General features: G+C 38.8%; 1 protein-coding gene across 1 annotated transcript in view; it reads left to right on the top strand.

The window, feature by feature from the left end:
* Positions 1 to 22,220, top strand: part of POLR3B (RNA polymerase III subunit B) — a 71,620-nt gene that overhangs the window by 33,716 nt on the left and 15,684 nt on the right. Inside the window, exons 18-23 of the mRNA XM_032201466.1 lie at positions 284 to 382; positions 3,449 to 3,576; positions 10,032 to 10,241; positions 12,136 to 12,294; positions 12,685 to 12,802; positions 14,032 to 14,174. Of these exons, the coding sequence (XP_032057357.1) occupies positions 284 to 382; positions 3,449 to 3,576; positions 10,032 to 10,241; positions 12,136 to 12,294; positions 12,685 to 12,802; positions 14,032 to 14,174 (857 nt within the window). The remainder of the gene's footprint in view (positions 1 to 283; positions 383 to 3,448; positions 3,577 to 10,031; positions 10,242 to 12,135; positions 12,295 to 12,684; positions 12,803 to 14,031; positions 14,175 to 22,220) is intronic.

The raw sequence follows: 22,220 nt of genomic DNA, 5'->3' as shown, positions 1-22,220 counted from the left end.
CTTTGTGGTGATCATAGGTACATAAAGGATATTTTACTTTGTTGTTCAATTAAGTATCATCAGCCAGTCAATCTATGTGAAACAGTGAATTGATAAGGAGATTAATTAAAAAATACAACTTTCTTTAAATATGAAAAATGCACAGAATCTTTCATATAAGTGTGTTTCTTTAGTTCACATTCTACATATGACATTCCTTCAATATATGTATTTTGTAGTTCAGTTTTTGCAGAAACATAAGAAAAGACCGCCCTTTCACTGTAATTTTTTAATTTAACTATAGGAATTTTGAAGACTTTTTGCATGAAGGCCTTGTTGAATATTTGGATGTGAATGAAGAAAATGATTGTAACATTGCACTCTATGAACATACAATTAATAAGTAAGTATGCGTTCAGACTAAACACTGGTACAGGAAAAACCTTCAGGGGGCAACTTTTCAAAACACCAGCATATTAATGATGTCACTATTTTCACACCTACACTTGACTCCCTTGCTAATGATTGAAGCTATGCCAGATAAAAGATAAAGAAATCTGTTTACACACATCCTAAATTATCCACAGGAGAGTTACAAAAAGTGGTTTGCGTTTTATTTTCGGGGGAAATGTCTTTCTGCTTCTGACTCTCAATAATAAGAAATACTTAAAGGTGTATCATTTGCTTCTCTGGATGTGGCTTTTTTGTTTTTCTTGTATTCGTGGGGCTGCTCATCATAAGTAATTTTATACATTTTAAATTTAGAGGGAAATGATTTCCCCTTTTAAATTACGTTCTTAGAATGTCATGATTGTCCTTTGGAAAAATTTCTATCTTTATGTGTAGGGGTCCTAGACTACAAACTTACATTAAATGCCTGAGTTGTTGTAATGAGACCTTCCCTTTGACTTTTGAACGTGTGATAGGCCTTGATAAAAATGTCTGTATCATTCTGTTTATTCTTCAGCACCTGTCAAACTCATTCCCAGCATGTATTTTTCATTTAGGAAGATTCCCAGATTTTTCTGTTTTGTGCATATATGAAGGAGCTGGTGTTCTGGATTTGTTGTTGTTTTTTTTTTCTTTTCCCTCTAGCTTCTGACTGTGATTAAAGATCCCATGCTAAAGGAAGGATATTTAAGTCCTCCTATCTCCCTACCTTTATTTTAGTATTGCTCTGACTATATCCTGTCAACTGAAGGCTGTGTGTTAGAGGTCAGAATTTACCTCCGTAACACATTTGATAAGTAGATTTATGCAGGAAATGCATTTTCTAAATGTTCTCCTGATCAAGTACTCATGGGAGCTAGTAGAAATGCATCATTGATTTCAGTGGAGCTGGATGAGACCTTCAGTTATCTTTAACCTTTGGCAGATAAAATGAATTAACTCTGCTAATTAAGTTGAGTTGTTCCTGCCCAGGCCTTGGAAGACTTTATCACTTTTGCATGCTCATGTCTGGCTTCTGTATACATGAGCAAATAAGAGCTCACACAACTGCTGTCATTTGTGCTAAAATTAAGCAACTTCCTTAAAGCATCAGAGCTGAAAAATTTAAGTTATTGGATACCTAATGCAGCTAGAAAGATTAATGGGAGCACATCACCTGAAATTACTGTTTACTCAGAAATAGGAGGAGGAGACAGGAGAAAATCCAGTGTGAGGAAGTGACTCCACGATACCTGCTAAAGTTTGGGAGATTCTTGTGTTGTCTGGCAACTTGCTTTGAGTTTAGCTTAAGTGCTTGTGGTTAACAGTGCCATCAGTATCTGAGCTCACACCATAGGAGCATATTGTTCCTTGTGTTTCGTATTAATATTTCCTACACCTTGAGTAGCTGATTTCTGTACCCCCTTCCCCCAGCTGGTCATCTTGCATTTTAAATGGCGCAACCATGTTGGTACAACTTGTTCTGTTAATACAACTGCTACAATCCGCTATTGTGAAGTATCCCATTAACATTCCTGCTTTTGTAATGTAGGCTTCTTTTAGCTACGGTATCCTCTCTTTGCCTTTCCAATCCAATTAAGGGTTTTTTTCTTTGGAGGATTTGACTCTATTTAATGCGTTCAATTTCTTCCTAACCCATTTGTAACTCTTATTTTCAGACTCATAAGGTTGCCTTCCTTTCTTGGTTCCATTTCTGGCAGTGGCATTTTGACTTGCAGAAACGGAACTGCTCTGTAAACTTTGAAGTCCTCTCATTAGCACTGTGAAGTACATCCTAAGTTAGTAGGATCTAGCATCTTCTTTTGATGCAATAAGGTTGATCTCCACAGGAAAACATTTGTGTTGAATTTTACTCCATTTGAAAACGTGTATGTAATTCCATGCACTGGTACTTTCTGAAGAAATTTGGTAAATTCCCTGTCAGCACATTCTTAAGCCTCTTGGTTTATTGTTTGAGAAGTGTCAATAGTTCTGCGAAATTTTGCAGAATGGGAGACCAGTCCATGCTTCAAGATTACTACTGGCTCCTGAGACCATTTCGGAATTACTTAACTGCAGTTGGGATTCTGCCATTTCTGTTTTCTTAAGGCAGGCTTCAATGAACATAGCTGCTTTTTATCAAGTGGAGAAAAACAGTGGCTCTAAGTTCAGTTACAATTAGCTTCATTTCAGAATTTCCTATTTCCTAGTTGCTTATCTTGATTTAAAAAGCAGACCTGCTCCAGCCAAGCTTTATTGTACACTCCATCCTTAGTTATTAGTCACTCCACTTGCATCCCAGTGCACACTATGATTTAATTGTCTGTATTGAGCATGGGCTTTCTCCTCCGAAGCTCCTGCCAGGTAGAATGAATTTTGTTTTCTTATCTCTCAGTCTATTTCTTGTCCATGTCTTTTTATTTCTCATCGGTAGCGCCTTTTAACAACGTAATTACTTCCAAAATATTTGCAGAGCTTTTCAAATAGTGTTTTATTATGGCATATCTCTCATGGCTTTGGATCTGGTTTGGGCACAGATGTTTTCTCTCTAACTGATACTATACATGTATAACTGACTTGGAAAACTAAGACTGTACTTTTGTTCTTTTCTAATACCTGAATCTGTCTTGCTCCTCCTTCTTCCATGTATCCTGTGGATTTCTAGATCTCTGAGATTGGTAATGATGCAGAATACTCTTGTTACACGAGATGACATTCCTTAAGGCATTTTAGGACTTAGTGTATAAACTGAAATTTTATTGTCTTGCTGAGCTCCTTCAGGTTGTTGTTACCTAGAGGCTTTTTCTCTCCCTGATGGGAAATTTGTTCTTCTTCATTTCTTTTCATGTGGAAACACTTAAAATGAAAACAAAGTATAAAGAGAAAAAAATAGGATAGTGAATCCATGGTTTGAGGTCTTAATGGCTTACATTTTCATGAGTAGAATTGAATGGAAGAATTATGAGATACTGCTAAAATAAATAAATGATAGTTACTGTTTGTTCACAAGCCTGCTATAATTGGTGCTGTTTCTTTTAAGAGATACAACACATTTGGAGATTGAACCTTTCACGCTTCTTGGTGTCTGTGCTGGTCTGATTCCGTATCCTCACCACAACCAGTCCCCAAGGAACACCTACCAGTGTGCTATGGGGAAACAAGCAATGGGTAAGATTTTTTAATTCTGTTTTGGAGTGTTAGATAATTGTTGATGCTATGTTGGGAAAGTAACAAAACAGAGAAATGCTTTCCTAGTTAACATAAAAGCTTTGCCAGGAAGAGAACACCTCTTAGCTTAGATGAAGTAATGAAAAGTTACCTCTAAAATGCTAGGAAAAAAAATTTTAAAAATAAAATTTAAAAAAAAAAAAAATCCTAAATGAAGACCATATCTGCAGGTCCTAATGCTTAAAACTTGGAGAAGATAGGGCACTGTAGCTTTTTTCTTGGTGTTGTTTTCTTGGTTTTCTTCTTTTTTCTTGGTGGTGTTTTGTTTGTTTGTTTGTTTTATAATCATTGTGACTTTCAAATTTTCAGTATAAGTGGAGGATTGGCAGTGTGGTTTTCCTTTCTCTTTATATTGCAGTGTGCTATGGATTTCCAGATGAAAAGAGTAAAAAAGTGTTCTCACAATGAGAGACAGAGTGCAAAGAGAAGAGATTTTTCATTGAATAGTTGAGTAGTTGTCCTTAAAAATAAAAATAAGTTATATTGACTTTACAGAATGGCCTAACTACTTGACCACTTCCCACAGCAGCAGTTTAGGTTTTGGCCTTTTTTTCTTTGTTTTGGATGAAGAAGGCAAGTAGTAATGGCCTCTCAGCAAAATGACTAAAACAAAATTAATTTCTGATCACTTCAATCTTTTTACGATGTGGTAGCTGGTCATTTAAAAAAAAAAAAAAAAAAAAAGCTTTATAAATGTGCTGTGGTGGGTAATTAACACAAAGTAAGTTCTAATCCTTCCTTTACCACATAGCTATACTAACATTAAAGCATCAAAATCATACAGCCCGTGATCAAGCCAGAGTGAGTCCCAGCAAGGACCTGACCAGCAGTACCTCGGTTCGGACAGCTGTATTCAGACTTGTGCTGTACCTGCTGGTTTTAGGTCTTGTGTTGATGGCTGGCTTGGAAGCTGTGAGTTACAGTAGAAAAAAAAACCTACCACCTATTTTAGGTTTACTAAATCATTTGTTTTGTGCTGTCTGTCTGAAACTGAAACACTGCACCTTTCGCAAGGCTTCTGCAGCAGAATTAACAGGAAAGTAACTGCCTTGTGCTGAACTGTCATGGTCAGCACATCAAAATAGCAGAAAATAGCAACAGATGCGTGTCCCCCCCTTTAAATTAAAAAAAAAAAAAAAGAGGGGCAATGCAATCTTTCTCCTTACAGTTCTCCCCCATCCCATTATCTTTCCCCCCACCCCCAAGTCTCTATTTTATGACTATTAGTCTCAGAAGGTTTGGTTGGTTACCACACACAGTTAAGCAGGATCAGTGTGTACAGAAAGCCAATTCAGTATCTGTGGAGTTCTTTTGTAGTTTTCTGTGTGAAGGTTTTTTTCCCGTTTTGTTTTGAGTGTCATTTGCAATTCATTGTCTGTGTTTTCTGAGGTTGGTGTATTCAGCTGCTTTGACCCTAGGTCTTGCACATTTAGCTCCTTGGATACAATCCTCTGACGTTCCTGCTGACGCTAGGAACACAAAAGCCATTGAATATCTTGAGCAATAAAAAAAAGCCTTTGTTTCAGTTTGTTATGACAAAACACCTGACTCAAAGAATAAGCAGCTAGATAAAAGTATATTTGAAAAGTTGGCACATGACCTGAGTTATATTTTGCTGTGCCTCAAGTATCTTCAAGCACCTGAACCTTTTTTTTTTTTGTAATAACTGCTATTAAAAAAAATACCCTAAGTGGCCATACGTATGGGCAGAAAAGTTTTTTCTCTACATCTAGAGATCAAACGCGACCTAGAAGATAATCCTGAAACAGGTTACAGATGCTTCTTTCTGATTTTATTTATGAAAGGATGTGACACAGCACTTCCAACGCCAAGCTTTTATGTAACTATTCACACTTCTCTCTTTCTTTTCCCACTCCAAAATTGCAGACCAGCTCCAGGTCTCACATGGCCACGTGGAAAGACTCATGTCCAAGTCCTCAGCTGTCAAAACCCAGGGGCACAGAGCAAGTCCCTGGGATCTGGCTCAAGAGAGGAGGCCCTTGTGCTACTCAGCGCTGACCCCCCTCTGACCACCTCGCAGGGCAGTGCCCACAGCTTTGGACAGGCTTGGCTTGGTTTTAGTGTTATCAAGTGTAGGGAAAGGTGTGAAAGGACGTATAAATGAAGGGTAGCCATCAGGAATTGCCATGAGGTCTAAACCAGTATCCTTGACAAGTGTGAAGCATTAAAATATGAGTGTTTCTGTGGGATAACATTAAGTATTATTGAAAAATAGCTCTCTTTCATGGGCAGAATAGGTCATCTAGTTGGAGGACTGGAGCTATGCTTAGTTTAGTTAAACTAACTGGATTACAGTGAAATGAAATGGAAATGAAATCACTTTGTTTTGGCATAGATAATTGTCCATATTTTGCTGGTTGTACAGAGACTGAAGAAAAGGTAGGGTTAGGTGGCAAATACAAGAGCAGCTGCAAGGCTCGCAGTTGAAGGCTGACACTTCAAGACAAAAGTAACTGTAGAAGCTTAAAAATCTGAGAAGTATTTAAGATTAAAATACAGGAGTCTATTGTTTGAATTCCACGTGTTGCTCCAATAATGTTTAAAATGATCAATGTTGCCTGTGATTAGAGACCTAATTTTAAATGGAGCTTTTCAGTCACATTAACTTTCAGAAATGAGTCAGTTTTACATGCTGTACCTCTGTGGCTGTGAGGCGTTGTACAAGAGCCTGTAAGACATGAAAGCACCCGTTTTCCTGCCAGGAACCTGCCACATTGCACAGACACAGGCTCATCTGGGAGAGCGGCTGTGTGGGCACACGAAGCAAGCTGTACGCTGTCATAGCCCAACTGCACGCTGCACTTTTATCCCAAATGACATAACGCAAGTCTGAGTAAGGGAAGGAGGTTTGGGATGTTCATTTTCACTTCAGCCTCTGAAAGAGCAGGGAATATTTGAGGCAAGGCGGAGGGTGAGCAAGAACATCGTTGCAGACATCTGTGTTGAAGCAACTTCTCTAATATTAAAAAAAATGTTGTAGGATTACATTCTTTGCTTCTGTGAAGTAGCAGAGCTCTTGGTAGACTGCTTTTCCTCGTGATACAGCCAGTTGAATGTGTTAAAATTGAGTTGTGAAGACAAATGTGCCTCGAGGAGCCGAGTGCTGGAGGTGGCTGCTTTCTCACCATCGTGAAAGGCTTCGGCAGTGGGCTGGGAGCTGAAACAAACGTCAAAACAAAACTACTTGGTGCTGGTCTTCATAGCTGGCCCTGAGTGCTTTGTGGCCAGGGCTCAGTTCTGCCTCTCGCCTTTGAAGAGCAGCGTTTGTGCTCTACAGCTCGGTCCCTTTTGGGCAGCTCTTCTCTCCCCGGCAGCAGGCGGAGGAGGGCTGGGGCAGAAATGAGCCAGACTTCCCCATCATCTTTTTAGCTGACTTCTTAATCTCTCCGTGGTGAAACGAATATTTCGAACGCTGAATGTCCAGATCGATTAACATGTGTAATGGGAAAATCTTGGTGAGCTGAGCTGGAGCCCAACTGCAAGGCTCAGTGCAGCCTTCAAAACCGATGCTCCTTTCTCTGTTGGTTTGGGCCCATATAAAAGGATAAAATGGTAACAAGTCCATGGTGAAATTGGGGGAAATACAGAAGTATGGCAATTCCTCTCTTGGCATATGCAATAATAGCCCTTTGGGATTGTATCTTAAGTAGATAATTTTGGTATTACATTTCACAACAAAAATTAATGTGGATGTTGGAAGTAATACAACAGAACTGGATAAATGCTTCTGTTCTGGAAACTGCATCAGAATAACGCTGTCCTGTTTATGCTAAGTTGCAATAGATTGTATTTTTATATGATTGCTTTGCACTGAAGAATGATCAAACTATATGTTAGAAGGTAAAAAAAAAAAAAAAAAAAAAGGTTAGGAAGTGGGGGGAAAAAAAGGCAAGAATGCACACGTGCATCCACAATACAGCAAGTGCTGAAAAAAAAACAACAAGAAAATGATCTTTGTTGTATCCAGGTCAACCTTGTGTGTGTTATGCTTTGAACGGGGCTAATTACCAATGAAAAAAATTGTTCTTGCTGTTGTGATAATTTTAAATGTGGGTCATTGTGAGCAGGGTTTGTTATGGTGACGTTTAATTATACTTTACTTTTGCTCAGCTCTTTGGCCGAAGCAAACAAGGGCTCTGTTCTTTCAGAGGGAAAACAGAAATAAAGCTGACTTGCCAAAGTGACTTGCTTCATTTCAACACCCACACAGAGGTCTTGTCCCTACACACCAGTCCTCTGAAGAAAGCTGCTCCTTAATTTTGAATAAGCAGATTGCTTTTTTTTTTTAGACTGTGGTTTGTTAGACCAGACTAGATAAGGCATTATATGAGTAACCATTAAATCCTAGCAATTAGGACAAATGTTGCTGATGTATGCCATGATTTGGGGGTACTTTATTTTATTTCTGCTCTTGAATCATCCTCTAATAAGTTTCTTTCCTGCTAGGATATCCGTCACTGGTCTATAGGTGTACGTTTTCCATCCGATATGCTACAGCATTCAATTATAGAAAAATTACCCAAACAGTTTATTGTCTGTAATATTTGACATATTAGGGACTTCCTCAGATTGCTACAAGGGTATAAAAGCTCAAGTTGTGCTAAGATAAGACACTCTAGATTTCATCCTGTCTTAGCATCCCTAACCATAGCATGTATAAGCATCCTAGAGGAGGTAAATGTTGCAAGCATTTCAAAAGAGTGTGATTTCTCGTAACACCAGCGAGGTGTACCTGTCTAAAACTTTTAAGATAAGCTGCACAGCAGACAGCCTGTCCTGCAAGCATGCAGGTTATACAGTCTAGGTGCAAAGGAAAAGAGTGGTGTAAAACTCTTTTTCATTTGGCAGATTTCACTTGCTGTATGGTGGGAAAAACAGTTAGCTTATCAAAGTACGGTGAAACAGTGCCTTATGCTTAGGCTAGGGGAATATCCGAAGTAAGAGAACCTTCAGGTGTTGGGTCTTGTTGGGGGATGTCTGGGGGAGTCTTCAGTGTTGATCCAGGCCCTACAAGCTTGCTTCTTGTGCACAGACAATACTGCTCTGCGATGAATTTATTTCCTTCTCCAGGTCTTTAGAACTGCCTGTGATGCTGCCAGGTTTTAGATATCTGGTTTTCTAAACGTTTTATCTAAATGCAGGCAGTTGGAAATTGCACGTATGCGTATATAAAACACGAAGCTGCCCTTCCCTGAGAGCAGATTTGTGTTCAGCTGTGTTATATTCTGGCCGTGTGAAGTCTTCATTATAGTCAGGCTGCTTGACCTTTCCTTGATAATAGCCATCCTTTGAAATTGCAGGAGAAATTGGAAAGGCTTTAAAAGACTTACCTCCTAAGCACAAGTACTGCAGAATATTTAGTACTTAAAACTTTAAAACTTTAACTTTTCAGGCTATAATTTCTTAATTGCTTTGAGACGTAGCATAGTCCTGGTACAGCAAACTCTAATAACATACGATTGCCTTAACTTTTGTTCTGCTACACAACAGTTTATGTTTCCCTGCTGGGCGTTAATTATTTTTTCCTCAGATTTCAGAAGACACTTTGGCAGTCTGATGGGACAGGGCCAAAAATTTCGGTCTCAAGCTGGGAGGTCTATACAAAGGACTGAATTCTGAACCGTAAATTTAAAATTAATTTCATGTAGAAAGACAAATATATTGTGGGTGAACTTCTACTGTAGTCTTTCTCGCAATGATGCCTCTAATTTCAGAAAGTAAATCAGTCTTGGCTGCTGCTAACTGTATGCTTTGTTCATGCTTTGTGACGCTCTTAACACAGGCTGCTGTTGAACTAATTATTGCCCAGAAAAAGGAAGCATACGCTATGTGGAAGACGCAGAGCTTGATCCAGAGCTCCTCTCGAACTTAGTGGGAGTCTTTCTGTTGATTCTGATGAAATGTTGAATCAGAACACTGATTGGAACCAGAACACGATTTCACCTCTCATAAAAAGAGCAAACCCTATGATTATTAGGATTGTAACAACAATCTTCATGCTTACACGGTTATTCAGTGTCACGATTAAAAAAAATAATAATCTTATTTCCATTCAGTCATACAGAACACTACTTTGATTTCTTTCCTTGTTCTTTTTGTCTTGATGCTCAGGTTTTCCCTAAAAAGAAAATCTTTGTAGAAGCTTACAACAAGAAGCCACTTAGAGCTTTATTTGAATTTAATAATACAAAGTTGTTTCGCGTCAGTCCCTTGTATGAATTTTCCCCCTTTTTTCATGAAGAATTTGTATTATTAGATAAAATTCCTCAGTTTGTGGTTTGGTGCATTTGCACTTTGATACTTTTTTTTAGCTAAAATATTTCTAGGAGACTCACTGATGTTCAGACTGTTTTTTGTTTTTTTTTTACGTACAGGTACAATTGGATACAATCAAAGAAACAGGATAGATACTCTGATGTATCTTCTAGCCTATCCCCAAAAGCCCATGGTAAAAACAAAAACAATTGAACTGATAGACTTTGAGAAATTGCCTGCAGGACAGAATGCCACAGTTGCTGTCATGAGCTACAGTGGTTACGATATTGAAGATGCTCTCGTCTTAAACAAGGCCTCTTTGGACAGAGGTAAGCACCATCAATTCTTTCCTACTTCTCTGCTGTGTGCTCTACTGCGTGCTTTAATCATTTTGTTGTCTCATGGTGTTATCATACAATAAATTTTATTGCTGTTACAAACGGTGCATCTCCAATTAAGAAGTTGAATTCCAAAACTGCTCTGGGTGCTTTTGTTTGTTTTCTGCATGAATAGCGATTGTAATTCCATGGTTGCAACAGTAGGGTGAAGTTGCCAACACGTGAAAAAACTCTTGAGTATGGGTATTAAAAGAACAAATGGCTAGCTTTTGACCTCAAGTCGGAAAGGATAAATGATCCCTTTTTGAAAACGTTTAGCTTACGAAAAATACAAGGTATCGGATAAAATGTTCTGTGATGCTTGATTTTTAGCTGGTTACCTGAGCCTTTCTTCATTACTAACAGCCATCTCGTCATTATCATCTGTAATGAAAGCAATAGATGAAACGAGATTTCTGAAAGCGTTCAGGAAAGGAATGGAAGATGTGCTATTGTGTGCCATGGTGATCGTGATGCTCTGAGGGCACAGTAACAGCATTGCTTGTTTTCTGAGGGAAAATAATAGTATTGCCAAAAACAAAATCTTGCAGTATTTATTCAGAGAGAAGTTCAAAACCAAAAAAAAAAATCTGTGCAGTGTATTTTAAGTAAAAGTGCCTAAGCACTGACTGGAAGTAACTAAGTGAAATCCAAGCTTGTGCCGCTCTGGCCTGTGTCACTGCCTCCACAGATCTTCAGCGCTTTATGTAAATGCTGCAGGGGGATAGAGGAGAGTTGCCTGAAAACTTTAGTGTCTCTCCCTTTCTCTCTCCCTCCCCCTAATAAAATCCCTTGAGAGAAGACGTAATGCAGTGAGATCAAATTGGTCGTAGTTTCGGGTGGCCAGAATCAGCTTCTTCCCTGACTTTATTCTCCCCCCCCATTACTCCCTTCCTCCTAGTTGCTAGGCAGCAATACTAGTATTCCTAGACATGTATCTTTGGCATTAATGTCTGCTGCATTTAATTTATGCCTCCTTTTCTGAAAACAACAACAGGCATGATTTAAAACTAAACGTTTTCTTTTCTGGTAGACTGGTAACATTTACAGGGAGAGCTGTGGTGATTGTCAGGACTTACTTGGCGTAATCTAAAGATATAGATGTACTGTATGTGGCCACAACCATCTCTCAAATGAACTAAGATAATGTAGGATCATTAGAAAGCCCTGCTTTTAGTTGCCTGTAATTCTAAATATGATTAAAAGTGTTAAGTATTGTAGCTAGTTGCTGCACCAGGAGAGAAATTTCCAGAGATGCTACTTTTCTGATCTAAACAAACCAACCCTATTTATGTCTAATTATATATATGTATATATGTGTGTGTGTATGAATTATATGTAATTTAGACTTCTTTCAAACAACAACAACAAAAAAAAGTTAGTCACAGAGTGATCATATGAAACCTTCAAGGGGCGCTTTCCTGGTAAGCTAGCCTGCATCAACCACAAATACAAGTGAAAGTTCAGGTTTCTTAGAACCACAGAAAGGAAGAGGTGCTGATCTCATCCTGTTAAAATCTCTTCTATGGTGTGTCTCCCTGTGGACCACCGAAGATAAGAAAAATGATGTGTGCACGTGTTTGCAGACATCAGAAAGGCATCAGTTCAACCTCAGAATCGGACCATAGTCCGGTGTCCTAAAAAAGACAGCATGCACGATGTGTTGTGAGCTACTAGGTATCTTTGTACAATGCTTTGCGTGTTCAAGATGATGAATAATCTGACTATTACAAAAGATGTTATATTCTGTAGCTCGGCAAGTGTTTTAATATTCTTGCTTCGTTGTGATAACATGTTGTAAAACATTTTTGAATTCCTAGGCAGATGAGTTTGTGTTATATTTTAGGTTTTGGAAGGTGTCTCGTATACAAGAATGCGAAGTGTACACTGAAGCGTTACACAAATCAGACGTTTGATAAAGTCATGGGTCCGATGTTGGACGCAGCTACCCGTAAACCAATCTGGCGCCACGAAATTCTAGATGCTGATGGTATCTGCTCTCCTGGTATGTCAAACTGCGTGTTTAGTTGTGGCATGTACAAGATCTGAAGTAGAAATTAACATTCTGTTAGTGTGTGTTGTGCACCTCATTTTATACTTAGTGTATTATTTTTTTTTGAAGTAGACAACATTTGAATAGAAAATTATAGAAAAACAATAGAAAATCTAAAAATGCTACTTTCTGAAAGCAGCATGACGCCAGTCTTTTGTGGTGTTGTTGCTGTATGAACTTAGTGATTTCCTTACACTATTTAATAATATAACATGGCCTCCTTCCTGGACATGTTCTGTGCAGTTTGTCTTCTAGAATACTTTATTTTAAAGCCTAGAGTGTATTTCTAACATAGGTGGCCAGATATATTTTAAATGGTGTTTTCTTTCCTGTCTGTTGTAGGAGAAAAAGTAGAAAACAAGCAAGTCCTTGTGAACAAGTCTATGCCAACTGTGACTCAGACACCTCTGGAAGGAAGCAGTGTGCCTCAGCAGCCACAGTATAAAGACGTGCCAGTAACGTAAGTTGCATCATAACTTTATATTTGGGGAAGGTGGTGTAGAGGAAAGACAGCCCTTTACAAGGAATCACCCTGGTTGTATATATATGGAGAGGAATCATTTAGTTGTTTCCCAGGAGAAACCAAGGAAAGAGCGAAGACAGTGGAGTAGGGAGAGGAGTCACATATGGATGAACCAATGGAGAAACAGGAGAGAAGCAGGATGAGTGGGAGGGAAGAGGACCTGTGTGGTTAGTGAGGGTGTGCATCTCCTCCATATTGGCTCTCACAGAAAATGCCCAGAGCTCAGCCCTTTCTTTGCCAGGCAGTAGGTCGAAAGACGGAGGCCTTCCTATCTCAGAGACTAATGGTCAGCTCGTTTCAGCCACTCCAAGGAAATGTCCTTTGCTAAGGCACCACTGAATGGGACGGAACAGTCAATTAAGGTTTTTCCTGTTGCATCCTGAAAGAATGGGAGAAGGCTTCAGAGGTGTTACATGAAAACTTGACATTAGATAATCATGAAGTTTTTTTCACTGTTTTGTCGTGAATGTCCTTGGCGCTTTACTAAATTACCAGAGGACAAGGCAAGCAATAGGCGCCCAGATCAGAAAGTCAGAAACAGCTTCTCTGTACTTCTCTGCAATTCATAACCAATGGAAAGATCTAGGTTTACTTGTACAAAATGCTACTAAAGACATGAGTTATCAATATAATTGTCAAGAGAGAAAAGAAGTAGTCCTGCCTGACAAGGACATGGATCCAGGGCTCTGAGTTTAGGCGTCATAGTTACTGGAACAACAGGCAAAATAATCTCCTAAATAAATTATTGAAATCTGATATACTCTCATTCTGCAATATGTAGGCAAAAAAAAAAAAATGATGCCAAAAAGCTGATACCATTTATTTATTTATTTATTTATAACTTTGCTCCCAAAGTCTCTGTATATTCTACCACATAAAGTCAGGCAATTCCTGCAAAAGGACTCTCTAGACCTAATCTCTTTTTGTACCCCATACTGTGTTCTGCCTGTGGTTCATTTCTTCAACTGCATGTGATATTACAGCAGGATATTATGCCTTTATTTTGTTCTTAAATTCTTTCAGTATATTCCTTAGGCTCCTTCCTTCAGCTCTAACTCTCTGATTCCACAAAAGCTACATTTTAGCCAGAAACTTCGCAATACCTAGGTTTGTAACTTGTGTTTGGCTCATAAATGTAAAACTCATGTTCTGTCTTTTTTCATTAGCTATAAAGGTGCAACTGATTCTTATATTGAAAAAGTAATGATTTCATCAAACGCAGAGGATGCTTTCTTGATCAAAATGTTGTTGAGGCAAACCAGACGTCCAGAAATTGGGGATAAATTTAGCAGTCGTCATGGGCAAAAAGGTAAGCTACATATTTAATAAAAATGAATACATGTTGGCTATTCTTACTATACTTATCATCATGCATGTTTCCATTTATTAGTTCAGATTTGTTATGATTGACTGCAGCCATCTTGCAAACAAACTGGCCTTCGGTGAGCAGTGTTCTCTTTGTCAAGAGAAATGTAGAAGACAGTGCTTTATGTTAGGAGGAGCTCCCTGCAAGTATTCCCTGCAGCACTGTGTACCCTTGATTTACCACTGATCCTGCTCTAGTCCCAGGCTCATGGTGGCTTTGAGCACGTTGTGTTGATTCACACCGTGTTCTTGGAGCAGAACCAGGGAACTCTATGGGCAAATATGCCCTGGGTCAGGCAGCAGAGAGTTGGTCCTTGCACATAATCTGTATGACGAGCTGAACCAGCGCAATGAAATGGAACTGCAACAAATGTCACCAGTACACAGGCAGTATCCAGCTGTAGGGCTCTCTTAAAAGAAGCTTAAAACTAGAATCATCTCCAGCATATTCAGTACATGTGTGACTGAAAGGCATATGAAGAGTAGCTGGTTATAGATAGACCCCAGGCACAAGCAAGAATTCTTGTTTAAAGTGTTCCATGCCCGCTGTTCAATTCTTTATTCACATGTGTAGCCTGAAGTCAAGCTTAAAGTCCTTTCTGGATTTTTGAAGCTATGGAAGTACGTAAGCATCAGTGGCAATGAGGTAGCCTGGTGTAACTGAAGTGGGAGGCTGCACCCCTGCCGTGGTTAGCCAGGTGGTTAACCATACAAGGCTAACCACTGCAATCCTCATGTCTGCAGCCTCTTGGTTTGGTGATCAGGACATCTACCTAGAGCAAACTTGTCAATCAAAAGAGGTTCCATGGGTACAAAAAGCAGTATTTGATCATAACATATGCTGTTACATTGCCTCAGAGTCTTTGAGAATACAATGAAGTACAGAACACAGGCTTTCTCTGGTACATCCAGCTCTCTTGAAGACTTTTCCAGTGGTGCAGGTATTTTCCCATAGACCTGTAACTTCAGTTCTTGAAACTCTCTTCTAAAGAAATCCTGCCATTTTTTTCTGCTGTTGTTAAGAAGTAGAAACTCTTTTGATAAGCACTGAAACATTTTTCCTGATTATATTTCAAGATGGCTTTTGAAGTATTTACCAATGATTGCCCAAGCAATTGGGAAACCAATACCAGTGGAAGGCTTCAAAAAAGTAAAGAAACAGTTCATTCTTGACTTTCCCTTTAAAATCCAGTCATGTTCTTGCACAACTACCGTATAGGATAGTTTCTGTAAATGAGGGGGAACATGGTTAGCTTAAGAGGCAAACAACGAGTTGAGCAGTTGGGATAGTTCAACTGCCCCATTCCTTCCTCCTCCGTCAGGAAGATTTCCTGTGGATTCTCTCCCAAATAATTTTTAAATCTGAGACATAATGAGGATGTGAAATACTTTTAAGCTTATGACTGCTTTTATAGCAAATTCAATTTCTTTACATATTTTGAACTTCATGTAATTGGTCCTTTCACCTTATCAGTATAAATTGCAGCTAAAGTGCTGCATTACATAAGCAATACTATGAGTACTCTGCATGACATTTTTTTCTCATTAGAATAAAAAGATAGCCTACACAAGATAGTAAAGAAGCTACTAGATTCATCATGATAAATATGTATATGCATGAAAAATGTAAGCAAATAAGATATTCTCCTAGCCTGGGCTACTGATATGCACGTATCGAAACAGTTGAACAGCATTTACATGAAACTGATTTTCACACCTCCCAGAAAGAAAAAGGGTGATCCAAAAATTGAGAACCCATTGGAGGAGAAGGGGGAAGCAGAAGTGTGACAGAAGGAAACAGAAGTGTCAGGCAGACTACAATGTGGCTTTAGGTAGCAGAGGACCTTATCACTAATTGGACATAAGGCATCTCCCAGTCTAGTGAAAGCTCATTTTAGAGGTCTGGAAGGACAGACATCTCACTGAGTACTCTTGCTGATTGTCAAATGTAGAAACTACTAATAATCACTGTAGTGGAATCTCATAGTATTTTTTGTAATGTCGGGAAAGTCACAGAATATCAATAACTTCTTTTTTTTTCCCAAAATAAAATACCTGTGGAAGTCCCATGATAATGAAAAACAACATCCTAAATGCTGTAGGGAGCTTTGAGAGCACCCACAATTTTGATTGGCATTGTATCAGATTAGAATGGCTGATGTCCTGTGCATTTGTGCTTTGGATCTGTGATGATAATAAGCCAACAACATCAGTTATTCAGAATCCCACATGACCCTTTCAGCTTGTTTTTTGGGGGGTAAAAGTGGGACAGTTGCAACAGTTGTGTTACATATTTTGCAGATGTGTTTATTAGCTGTCCAGTACATCAATCTCTAATAATCTCTTGTGATCAGGGGAGAAACCTATTCAAAATTATTACATCCTTCTAGAGTACGTACCTATACTGGTAGCAGACCTTTCAGTTCATTGTCTTGTCGTACATCATAAGAGTAGATGTTACAAAGAATAACAGAAAGGAGAAATGTGCTTAGGGGAGAAGATAAATATGTTAGATACCAAGAAAAAAATACTGACACTGCTGGAGGTTACAGTTATGCAACTTCAGCGTACAGTGGAGAATTGGATACTGCCATTAATGTTAGATTGCAGGCAATGATAGAACTGGACAAAAGCCATCAAAAGGAAAGGGAAAATTTCATTTGTTAGCTATTTCAAAATATAGCTAGGATCATCTTTCTCTGACACCAAATCAGTGAAGGATCAGTTGTATCTGAAGAACATAGGCAAATGTGACACAAGTCATAATACTAACAGTTTAATATTTTCTATTGAGAGAATTTTTAATTAGCCTTGAATTCTCTCATCTTCCGAATGCAGCTAATTACCACTTCAAGTTTAATTTGTGAATGTTAGCTTTAAGCCTTTCACAGAGCCATTTAAACCTATGATGAGCTTAAACTAACAAGTACCTTGATTTAGTAAGAAGGAAAGCAAGCATATTTCTCTCCTTCCTGTGTTGTCAACCTTTTCTGTGAAGTATTTTTATTTTTTAGAAGGAACGGGTGAAGATGAGATTTGATTTCATGCAACTGATTTCATGAAATAGGATAGTTTTAAAGCAATTAAATATGTGCAAAATATAAGGTTGCACGAACCACAGTTCTCAAGTTCTTTTCATGGGCTTTTTCACCTATTCCAAATTGATTTGTATTCTAAAGGTACACTGTGTGACTGGGGCAGAAGGAAGTGGAGTAACAGAATCAGAGAGTGGCTGGGATACAACAGATTAAATCTCACAAACCAGCTTTAGCCTTTTGTTACAGAAGAGCCTTTCGCTAAATATGCATGTAGATTTTGCAGGCCTCTGTAATAATTTAGATCTATGCCACTGCATCTGTATTTGCTATCTTCTTTGTGCCCTCTCCCGTGTCAACACCGTATCAGCAAGGGTCACCACTTCCTGGCCTGTCCACTGCACCCTCTTTTCATGCAGGTCCATGTTTTAAGTACACTTCTTCCAAACTGCCTCTAAAGCCTTCAGTTCAAGACCTGTCGACAAAGCACGTGGTGAGGAGGAAAGTTAGGCCATCGCATTGTGTCCTGAGACTCACCAGCAGATGTTTTGCTCTATCTCAATATTCATCTTCAACCAGGATGCTGCAGTAAGATCTCTGGGCTCGGGACTGTGCCTTTAGTCTATAAAGCCCTTAAGCTTCTAATGTCTCAGGAACCAACATATACCTACCAGAGAGGATGTATCTTAAGCTGGTCTTTGTTTTAACTATATTGCATCATATATTTTCTAGAAGGATAAAGAAACTTTTTTGGTTTGTTATTTTGTTTTTTTAATCTCGCATTCATCAAGTAAATTCACTTTTCAAAGCACAGAAGGCTAAAGGATTGCTAAGCCAAAGAAGCCTCATCTGAGTTCCATACAAACTAAATTATTATATTTCCAGATTTCCTCTTGCTTTGCTACAAGTCACAATGAGGAAAAAGTTGGGCTCCTTTGATGTGAAAAAAAGCAATATATCACTTCTCTGAAAGAACATTTCTCAGTCTCTCATGTGAAAAAGGATTAACACCTCCAACAAAGGTCCTGTAGATCACAGAACTAAGCAGCAATACTGAACAGTATTCCTGAGGAGTGGAAAAACTGTATTTAAGCAAGAGATTGTTTGAACTGGCAAACAGAAGCTTTTTAATAGCTGAAGATCTAAGATAAAGGATTAAACCTTTCTGAAGTATCTGCACTTAAACAACTCTAAAGACAAGGAAGCGAGTTTAAATTCATGAAAGATGGTCTTTGTTTTCCTAAATGAACCACGTTCTCTAGTGTCAAAACAAAATCCATTCACAGCATTGTCAACGCCATAAACTTCATTACAATACCGTTTCTCTACCAAAGTCTGATCTCACTTTCTATAATTTTTTGCTAGTTTGAGCGTCTGCCTCCTGCTTGCCTGAATTTATAGTTGAGAACAACTTTGTCCTTTCCGTGGCACTTGTACAGTGCACGTAAGCAGAGCATGTAAACTAAGATGTTCGTTTTAAATTGTTACTTGTGTCATTCTCCCACCTTCCAAGTCAGCCCTGCTGCTTTATCTCTAGTAAAACATCGGTGGGTTTGTAGGCATTAAATGGTTGAAGCGATATTAAAAAGAATTTGCTGTTATTGACTGCAGGAATGCGAGATGATTAGTATTGATTAGGCAGCAGGAAAGGTAGGAATTTCTCACCGTATTTTCATCTTCAAAAGTTGAATATGAGGAAATGAGATGCCAGAATGTCATTAAAACTTCTCTTACAGATTTTCCATTTATTTTTAACAAAACTGCTGCTCAGTGTGCTGTCTTAAGAAGAAGATGACAACTTTTTTTTTTTTTTATCTCAAGCAGCAAACAGGTAACCTTCTGACCTTTTCAGTAAATCCTCAACTGAACCTCTGAAATTAGGGTGATTTAGCATTTTATGGCACAGAATAAAAATCTCTAATTCTGTTTCCAAATAGTGTATCCTGAACACACATTTTATTAAGCTCTTGACTCATTCAGCCATGTGTATTTTGTAAAGTTCCTATGGTTATTGTTTTACAATAGCTGCTTCCAGAAGCATTGTAAGGGTTTCAATTAATCAGCTCTTTGTGTGCTTCAGACTATGCAAATTTATCACATCAGACCATTCAGCAGCTCATGGGAAAGCAGTGTACAAACTGTATTGTCTTCTAGCACCTCCTCTCATTTAGAGTGATGTTTTTAATAAGAAAACTAATCAAGTTTACTTATGCATTATTTATCTGTTAATTTTAATTCTGTTCTTTACCTCTTATGTCAAATGGGATGTAGCAAGTGATATGATAGATCAGTGAATGATTCAATATTGAACAAAGCTTATGTGATGCAGCACTTTTTTCTTCTGAAGTTGTTTTATGCTTACTTAGCCAACGCAGCATGCAATTAGAGAGTTTCGAAGCAGATCTACATTTTTTGTTTAACCTTATTAATATTCGACAATCAGCTCGTTACTTGCCCGCAGTACAGGGTGCTGCACCTCTTCTTCATCGGGTGATGTCGGCTTATTTCTCAGGAGTATTTCCAAATTCTACCGACTCTGGTAAATCCAAAACAGACACCTTTGAGTTAGTTTTCACTCTTTTACCGCTCTATCATTAGAATAAACAAACAGGGACGTTTGGTAATGTGCTGCTTTTTGTCTTGCTGATAGGAACCCGTATTACTGCTGCTTCTATTCACTTGGTCTCCTTTGCTCTCTAATGTCCCTCCTGCTGGTAGTAATTAGTTTTCTATATTAGCTTGTTTTGACTTATTTGATTATTTTTTTTCATTTGGCATGTGTGCGTATAGAAGGCATCTTACCATAGCTGGTGAAAAACTTTCCCATAGTGTTGTTTTCTCCCTGCCCCCTCCCCGCCGCCCCCCGGCCCCCTCCGTGCTGTTTTACAAGTCTGTCTGGGGTCGTGTTTGTCAGCAAACCCTAAAGGCAACCGTATAAAGGGCACGCATTCTGGAAACGTGAATTTCTCCTGATGAGGGAAAGAAACTCTTAAAGGACCAAAGTGAAGGGGGTGAGGGGACCCTGGTGTTCCTTTAGGGCCTCGTGGAGGTGCGCGGGTGTTGAGGTGCTGGTGCAGATAGCCGTGAGGACAGAGCCATCGTGCCTGGTCAGAGGGCTGGCACTAACTGGCTGCCGTTCAATAGCAGCGAAAAAACACTGCCCATGTCTGTTTGACACTTGCACGTTAAGCCATTGTGGACATCTAATTTAAGTTTATTCTAATTTAAACTGTTATCCTTGCAATGAACTGCCATGTTTATTGAACCATGGGTTTGCGAGTTATTTTTTTGATAGAGAGAGCTATCTTAAAAGAATTTGCCAGCCCTGTCACTGATGTTCCCTCTAAGGTGACATTATGAAATTGATATATGGTGTCTTTTTTTCTAAATTCCATTTGTTTTTCAATTGAGAAGGAATGAGAGGTAGCCAGCTGCTAAATACTTACTTAGCCCACGCCAAAAAAAAAAAAAAGTCTTTACATTTTGTTTTATCTAGAAAAGTCATTGCAGCCTTTTCTGGTTGTCAATGTTTGATTTTGGTCCTAAACAAAAACTTCAGACTGTATGGCTGAGAGCGGATTCTGGCCCATCATCATGCAGCATTTAGTCTACAGCCGTATTGCTGAATTCTGGGTGTGCAGCACGTAAAAACATGTCCAGGGGAAGGAGAAGGAATGCAACCAAATTATTTTGTATGTCTTGTGTGAAAGCTGGGGAAAAATTTTTATGTGGTATCTAAGTGGGTAACAATCAGGAAATCTTGAAAAGCTGTAGGAAGAGCCACAGAGCAGCAAAGTTTCCTACTAGTTTGTGTCCTGCTTATGAATATTATATGGGGAATATTGGGCAGCTCAGTGAAATGCAGTTCATACTTGCACAAGGCAACATTTGGGACTGGAGGCTGTCTTAAATCCTGCCTCTTCTTTTCTCCTTTACTGATTTATTGGCCAGTTCCAAGTGATAATTCCACTTATAACGGATTAATTCACTTGATCACTTTTTTTTGCAGCTGCTCAGCAATGCAGAACCAGCAGGCTGGCCTTTTACTGCCCTGCTGCAAACCCTGGCTCAACAATCGGGGATGAAAAAGAGTGGCAAATTCGGGAGCTTCCAGAGCAGACTCGCAAGCATGAGCTAATCTCTGAAGAGCTTCTGAAGGAAAGTGACTGCAAAAGGAAATCAAGTTTACACTTTGAAGCGAGTTGCAGTTACTTGCTTTTAGAAGTCATGTGCAGGAAGGGTGTCCGGCTTTTTAAGTAGCTCTCTATGAGAAAGTTTCTTTCTTAAAATATGGAGGAAAGGAATCTGCTCTCTGTCCCGTTCCCTAAATACAGATGGACGTGCTGTATAGAGCTCTGTTACCTAAATTCAGCACCTTCTTAAAATACAGAAGCTTAGAATTGAGGTTTTACAGCTTTCTCGTTTTTTCTTTCTTTTTTTTTTCTTGCTAAAATAGAAACTTATAAATGGCCTCGCAAGCTTCACATTGCTGGGTTCTGTCTAAATATTTTGTTTTTAACTTCTAAGCTCATTATGCTGTCTTTGTGTTAACTTGTATTAAAATCTGTCAGCTATGACTGGTCTCATAACCACAGTCAGCGGACCAGAATAAGTTAATTATTTACTTGTGTCACTAGTGCTCTTCATCTAATGAAATGCACAGCTGTGTTAGATCTGCAGTTGGGTGTGTAGGTCCCATTGTTATACAAGTCAGCGGAGGGTAGAAGCCGCTATGATGGAGAGCCCTCAGTTCTTTCTGCTGTTCTGCCTTTCTGTGTCGATTTCATGGATCTTTTATCATTCACTTTCACACAAAACAAACAACACAGTGGCTGTCTGCTATGGGAACCGGCTTGGCATATAAAAGGTTTTCAGAGCCTAAAGTAATTTTAAGTTAGCTAAGATTTAATTTTTGGCTTACAGGTGCCCTGAAGTCCAGATGCATCCTAATGCTT

The sequence above is a fragment of the Aythya fuligula genome, chromosome 1, assembly GCF_009819795.1.
Source record: "Aythya fuligula isolate bAytFul2 chromosome 1, bAytFul2.pri, whole genome shotgun sequence".
Lineage (NCBI taxonomy): Eukaryota > Metazoa > Chordata > Aves > Anseriformes > Anatidae > Aythya > Aythya fuligula.
The sequence above is the reverse complement of the archived record's forward strand: the minus strand, read 5'-3'. Positions and strand labels throughout refer to the sequence as shown.